Here is a 7,003-nt window from a genome sequence, read left to right as displayed (position 1 = left end):
GAAACAAGTTTCTTAACACTGGTCCTCTGTATTTGAAAGGGAAATCAATTGGTCCATTAATACAGAACAGTGAAATTATCCTAATGCACATCTTCAAGGCTTATTTACTTGGTGATGAAGCAAGCAAGCAATGGAGCTCTAGCTCATCACAAAAGAACTTACACAAATGAACATGATTTCCTGTACAGTTCCCAGAGATTCGGTATAAGGAATAAGGAGTTTAATCTCACCTGTAAGCAAATTGCTACGTTGACCCTGCACCCAAAGGTAGTGCTCACTGCACGAGCAGAGAGGCCCAGGTCTTTGAATAACTTGGAGAAAGACTGTGTTAATGTAATCCTTGGTCTCTCCTCTGCAACCACCATGCACGTTCGCACGCAGGACAGGTTAACTCCTTTCATCTGAGAGGTTAGGTGAAGAAAACAATGTTTTAAGTTTGAAGTCAACAATTCTAGAATTAAGCTATTTCAAGATGGACTTCCAAAACACTGGAATAACTGACACAAACTGGTTAAACAATATAGACACAGCCTGCACTAAGTTTGGCTCCATCGACCCAGGACAACCTTCTAAAACTGTGCCAAGAAGCTTTGTGGCAGGGTTTTCTCTGCACAGGATGCAAACTACTTGCATCGTGTAGCTACAACACAGCCACTCATCACTCCGAGCTGAAAACCCCACAAAGTGTCATTGTTTCACAGGGCTGGGCTCACAAGGGACCTGCTCACTCCAGTTCAGATGCACGCAGGGTGTTTGAGACATTCGTAGCCCTAATCGGCATGAATGTGAACCTGTAGCAACTGGTTGTGGGCCAAGATTCCCTTTAGTGAGGTCCAGAGAGAACAGAGGGACAGAGTTTGGTGTCTATACTGAGAATAAGCACAATGAAGCCACTTTCTTGTGCACAACAAGCTGCCAGACATTCCCAGGGGAAGTCCTGGGCAGCTTAGTTACTACAGCCGTGGGAACTCTCCTGCCACTGAGACAGAGGCAGCTCTTCAAGGAAATTCAGTTTCAGCTAAGAGTTATCCCTCAAAAATAACTGGATGTATTAGTGTGTAATTGCTGCTGTTAGGAAGATTACAGCCAGTTCAGAACTCAATACTTTTGGTATCAAGCAATAGGAAAGCAGGTGAGACTTGCCAGGTTTTGGGGCCTTCTTGTTTCTTTTTTTGGGAAGAAGTTTTTTGGGTTTGGTAGGACTTTGTTTTTTCTCTTTTTTGATGTAGGTTTTGTCTGTTTGTTTAGGGTTTTTTTTTTCACCTCAGACAAGTTGATAACCTTGCTATGTATTTTGCCCAAAATCTCAGAAATACCCAGCATGCAGCACAGAGGTGGCACAAATAAGTAAAGTTGAAACCAGAAGAACTTCTTTTCTTCCCCACCAGAAACATGAGAGCTCAAATTTCCAGCAATCTCAGTGTTTTCCAAAAAATTAAGTCATAATTAAAGGCTTTCACAGAAACACTTATGGGCCCATTTTCTGCAGTCTAAAATGAAAGATTTTAGAAAGATACATGTATTTAGATGTCAGTATGTTGAAAAATGAAGTCCACTCACCCGGAGTATATCAGTCTGTGTTCCAAGCCCTTTGGTGCACATCTCCATCACAGAGTAAGAGCAGAACGTGACGCGCACTTTATACTGACTAACAGCAGACAACCAGACAGACACGTTGCTCTCCAGTTCCAGAGGAGGGACTAGAATAGACTGATGACCCGAATATACACTAGGGAGAGGAAGAAAAAGAAAGAAGAAAACATCAAGCCAGCATATAAAAAGCCAAAAGTTACATAAAGTCGTAATGAAGCAAATCTAGGAAAACTGAGAGCTTGAATCTACTTGAACTTCAGTTCAAACAGAACTTGGTTTGGGCTGGAAGGGACTTTAAAGCTCAGCCAGTTCCAACCCCCTGCCATGGGCAGGGACACCTTCCACTAGAGCAGGTTGCTCCAAGCCCCTGTGTCCAACGTGGCCTTGAACACTGCCAGGGATGGGGCAGCCACAGCTTCTCTGGGCACCCTGTGCCAGCACCTCAGCACCCTCACAGGGAAGAGCTTCTGCCTCAGAGCTCATCTCAATCTCCCCTCTGGCAGGTTAAAGCCATTCCCCTTGTTGGGTCCCTACAGGCCCTTGTCCAAAGCCCCTCTTCCAGGTTTCTTGTCAGCAGCTTTAGGCACTGGAGCTGCTCTTAAGGTCTCTCCTAAGGTTCCCTTGGATAAGAATTTGAAAGAAATCTACAACAGTCAACACCTTAAGGGTATTGTAAAAAGATACAGTTTACTCTCAAAAGACTTTAAAAGGATTTATTTAATCAATGTGAAATAGACAGTGAAGTCCTTTTTTTTCTTGGATTTTGTATCTACGTAATTTCACTTGCAAACCCCAAGTTACTGAAGTAACTCGCTCCCATGAATTTTGTTACCACAAAATGTATTTTATGAAATACCTACAAAAGGTTAATTTGGGTTTCTCTGACAGTTTCAGCCATGACTGTTCCCTGGGATTCTAGAGAAGGCTGGGAATGCACGGGAGAACCTATGACTCAAAGGACATACCTGCACAAACACCATAGAGCAAATCCCAAGCCACAATAAGGGTCAAGACAGATGGCAATCTGACGTGAAGGGTACAGCTCACATTGTAGCTTTATAGAGCGACATAAGGCACTTGTAGCTGCATGTGACATCTGTAAGAGGAAAAGAGGTGCTCTCAGGGGCTTTAAACCAGAAAGGGAATCACATGAAATACAGAAATGTTTGCTGTAGAAAACATGGCAACATGCAATGGTTTGGGGTTTTTTTTAAGCACCTTTAACACAGGAAAGGGATATAAGCCCAAAAGTTGACAGGTACTTTTCATGCTAATAGCCAGTGACATCTGTCATGACATCGAATGATGCTAAACAACGTCTGACATCTCTACTATAAATTGCAAAAGAAAACATTTATGAACTTCATGACAAGCACACTTCATCTCATCCCCATTGTGATTCCTCACATAGAGCCAGTAAAGACTGAATGCCTCCAAAAAGTGCATTAAGAAATGTGGATGTCATGCATCTGAACACTGGGGTGCTCCTCTTACATTTTTGTATGTCTTCCCTGGCAGGAGGAATGAATGCAGAATATACCTATATATGAGGAAATACAGTAGAATAATCTCTCTCGTTACTCTACCTTTACTCCTGCTAATATACCAGTAGTAGACACACTGAAGTCCAAGTATGCCAACATATCTGGAGATGTAGGTCTGAAAATACCAGCCAGCTTCTTTTTAGGCATATCATCTATTTAAAAGACAGAAAATGAAGTGCATCATATTATTATTTTGTAAAATACAGGACAAAAATATATCTTTACAGCATTACCACCAGATGCTTGCTATAGTAGCTGGACAGCTACTTTGATGCAATGTGAGATACATCCATTCAGTTAGGAAGTTATGGTATAACAAAAGAAATAAATCAGTCTTCAGACTGGATTTTGGCAAACATTCTGTACCTGTATCCAAAATAGTGGGCCATGTTTTAATATCTACAGCTGCTGCAGCTTCCTTGGACTTCAGCAGTTTCATTATCGCTTGTGTGGTCAGTATACAGGCAGACTTACTGACCTGTAAAAGACACAGCATCAAAACCATGTATAAAACTAACAAATGAATGCTCAAGTAATTTCATATCCATCCACATGAGAGGACCAGTAAGGTGACTAGATGGAAAATCCCCATTGGAAACAAAGGAAAATCAATCACAGCAACAGAAAGAACATTTTGAATGAGTTGCAAAAAACGTATTTACTGGCTCAGTCACAGCATACTCATTATTTCTTTTCCTACCTTATTTTATACGGACTATGGCAAAGCAATTTATCAGGCTGCATCAATCATCCTGCTCCTACCAAAAGCACCAGGAGGGGAATGTCTTATACATACCTCTACAATCATTTTGACAGTGGGCAGAGTGGTAGCAAGGTTCTGTGGATGAGGTGGGCGAACGGTGATAGGTATACAGCCAGCATATAAGCAGCCATAGAAAGTTGCTATTAAGTCTACTCCTGTAAAGGATATTTGTAAAATTAAAGCCATTTTTATGAGAACGAAAGGTCAAACTCTTTCTCCAAAATCAAAACACTCCCCAGTTTCTTTTATTAAGATGTAAGGATTTGTCACAAAGGTCTCTTCAAATCAACAGCGTGTTCTTTTAGCCATGCCCCATTCTGTAAGGTTAAAAGACTTTGCATTTGAGAGTTAGCAAAAATTATTCAAACCCTACAGACTTTAAATTTGCAGGGATATATTTTCATGGACAGGTAGTATAAAATAACAAAACTAACAAAAAAAGGTATTGTAGGTTATGAAGATGACATTTGTTTTTCACGATTACCACTCTGGAATATGCAGTCATCCTACTTTTATGAGGTAATACTTCTTTTTCCTCAGGTGCACTTGCACATATTAATAATGCAAGTTTGAGGTCCAGATTTCACTTCTAGAGACAGCCACTCATGAAAGAAAGGGTGTCCATACACCCACATCCCTAATCTAGCTTTCAACTGATATATATACAGTTTTATTCCATTCTCTGAGGTTGAAACTTGTGAATCTTTCCTGTGGTGTAAATCAAACTATTCTTGTGTAACTGCTCAGCCATCTGAAGCAGTTAGATGAAATGTTTGGTAAACGTAGAAGAACCAACTTAATAAGAGAATGACAAAAAGTCTCTTCCTTGAAATACTATGTCACTGCCATATAGCACTGTACTAAGTGGGTGTCTGAATGCTCCATCTGGGCAGTAATTGTTTCTTTCCTTGTGATGCCTGACTTTGACTTTTGCTGTCTGCATTCCCTTACCTGGAGGATAAACCAGGGCCACGTGGTCACCTACATTGAGTCGTCCTTTCTCCAGCAGTGCGACTGCCACCCTTTCTGCTCTCTTGTGTAGCTGTATGCATGATGCACTACTGGCTACAGCGCCCTGCACAGAAGAGGAGCAACATCAGGAAACTTTATTCACTTTCAAACTGTTCTCCACAAAGCACATGCTGCAGATTTAATATTTTGTTGTCCTTAGTTTAACAATACACTTTCGAAGACTCTGTCTGGGTGTTTTGGAAACCAAGCTGCTGGTAACATGAACTTTTAGAACACTACTAAATTTTATACATATTATTTTGAACATCAGACAGCAAATCAGCTTCTGAATGAATCTTGTACCACACAAAGAATATCTCACAAACATTTGAAATGTCACAGTCTAAAGGAAATAGTAGTAACACAATTGCACTAGCAGCAACTGAAGCACTGCATCAGCTCTACCCCACCATGCACAGCCAAACTTCCAGCTGCTTTTGCAATCAGCAGTCTCAAAAGTACAAAGGGAACACTGCTGATGTCTTTGGTATAGACACTCTTTTGAAGGGTCAGAGAAGCAACCTGAGCTGTGGTTGCTTTGTACTGTCATTTCTGCTTCAGTGTATTGACTGATAGTGTATTTCTGCCAACTATGCATCTGGAAAGATGCATCTGGAGAAGAGAATATTCTTCTGAGAGAAGAATAAACCAATTCTGGGTCTTTTAGCAGTACTGAGGCAGTTTCTTCCGCTAAAGCAGACTCATGAGAAAAAGTCAGAACTTTGAACCATGTCTTAAACCTGTCTAAATGAGGCCCCCAAAGGCAAATCCTTCACTTCTTAAGGACCTTTGGAAAGCACATTCCCTATCTCACATGTCTGCAGTACAGCACAGCACAAGGTAGACCCAATTTATCACTGGGCTGTTAACTGTCACTGGAAGGGTAGCTACTGAGTAAAGGTTCAAACTAAAAACAACTGACCAGCTTTCCCCTCCTTTCTTTCCAGAGGGCAATAAAGAAAGTGCCAGAACAGCAGTAGAAGAATCTAAAAGATTTGGGTTTTCTCAGTAATACAGCAGAAATATTCCTCAAACCCAGGGAGGCTTAAATACTGGGGCACGTACACAAGTGCAGGTTGGTTTAGACCCCTTTACAAAGTGTTGGATGCACAAGGCATGTGAATTCTCCAGAACTGATAGTCACATGCAGAGCAGAGTGGCTATGAGCAAAAATGAGTATTTAGCTCAGAAACACGACTGTTGCCTTGTGATATGTCATAACAGCCCACACAGACCTTGAATAAAGTAAGTATACAGAGCTTGTAAGGACACAGAGCCCCAAAACTGAAGCATTTACTTGTTCATGTTGAGTAACCGTAAGTGACATTCTATTTTGGAGCACAGACAGAACTGTGGCTTCCATTAACAGGACAAAAGTTGTGTTACAGCAGGAAATGCAATTACTGCAATGTTTTAAGCTAGGCAGAATCCACACTGAAATTCCAGAGATGGAAAAATTACACTGCTTGCTAACTAGCAATTTTTTATCTGCTTCATCAAAAGAACCTGAAGCATTTTAGGAAAAGAATTCTCATTGGAATTTTCTTAGAATCCAAACAATTTTTTGCTGATCTCAATCTCCAAGTATGACCTAAAGCGCATCTCACCTTGGAATTCAACAAAAGGAAAAGGGGATGATCTGGAGTTGTCTGAGCTCGCCACTGAAGAACATCTGCTAAATACAGGAACTGAAAGAGGGAAAAAGGAGACACTGATTCAAACAAAATGTACCATGCTTAGTTTCAGTGGGATACCACAACTGTTCTTGTTTCATTTTGAATAAGCCAATTCAAGTATTTAATAAGACCACAACATGTTACCTTTCTTGCCTGGTCGTTATCCTCCAACTGGGTAACATCTCTCCCTGAGGCTTGTGCAATTCTCTTTCCAGCAACAAGGTTTCCTACTATCATTGAAGCAGGACCAACATCTGTATTTTTAGAAACAGTCCAAAATGAGGAAAAATAAGTGTAATGAACATGTAATAATCTATAATTCAGCCTGCAGAATACTATAAATGTAACATAGATCTGAAAAGATGAAAACGTAAAACCAAGGATCATATTGCAGAGAAAAAGAAGAGGACATTACA

At 40.7% G+C, this 7,003-nt stretch overlaps 1 protein-coding gene across 1 annotated transcript in view; it reads right to left on the bottom strand.

Moving 5' to 3' along the window:
• Positions 1 to 230: 230 nt before the first annotated feature.
• DIP2A (DIP2 disco-interacting protein 2 homolog A (Drosophila)) overlaps positions 231 to 7,003 on the bottom strand; it is a gene marked incomplete at both ends in the record, with an annotated part of 57,132 nt that continues 50,359 nt past the window's right edge. Inside the window, 9 exons of the mRNA XM_010021722.1 lie at positions 231 to 401; positions 1,561 to 1,729; positions 2,559 to 2,689; positions 3,180 to 3,289; positions 3,504 to 3,615; positions 3,934 to 4,055; positions 4,852 to 4,975; positions 6,519 to 6,599; positions 6,732 to 6,841. Of these exons, the coding sequence (XP_010020024.1) occupies positions 231 to 401; positions 1,561 to 1,729; positions 2,559 to 2,689; positions 3,180 to 3,289; positions 3,504 to 3,615; positions 3,934 to 4,055; positions 4,852 to 4,975; positions 6,519 to 6,599; positions 6,732 to 6,841 (1,130 nt within the window). The remainder of the gene's footprint in view (positions 402 to 1,560; positions 1,730 to 2,558; positions 2,690 to 3,179; positions 3,290 to 3,503; positions 3,616 to 3,933; positions 4,056 to 4,851; positions 4,976 to 6,518; positions 6,600 to 6,731; positions 6,842 to 7,003) is intronic.

Source organism: Nestor notabilis, unplaced genomic scaffold (assembly GCF_000696875.1).
Source record: "Nestor notabilis isolate BGI_N333 unplaced genomic scaffold, ASM69687v1 scaffold2309, whole genome shotgun sequence".
Lineage (NCBI taxonomy): Eukaryota > Metazoa > Chordata > Aves > Psittaciformes > Psittacidae > Nestor > Nestor notabilis.
This window is presented reverse-complemented; position numbering and strand designations above follow the sequence as displayed.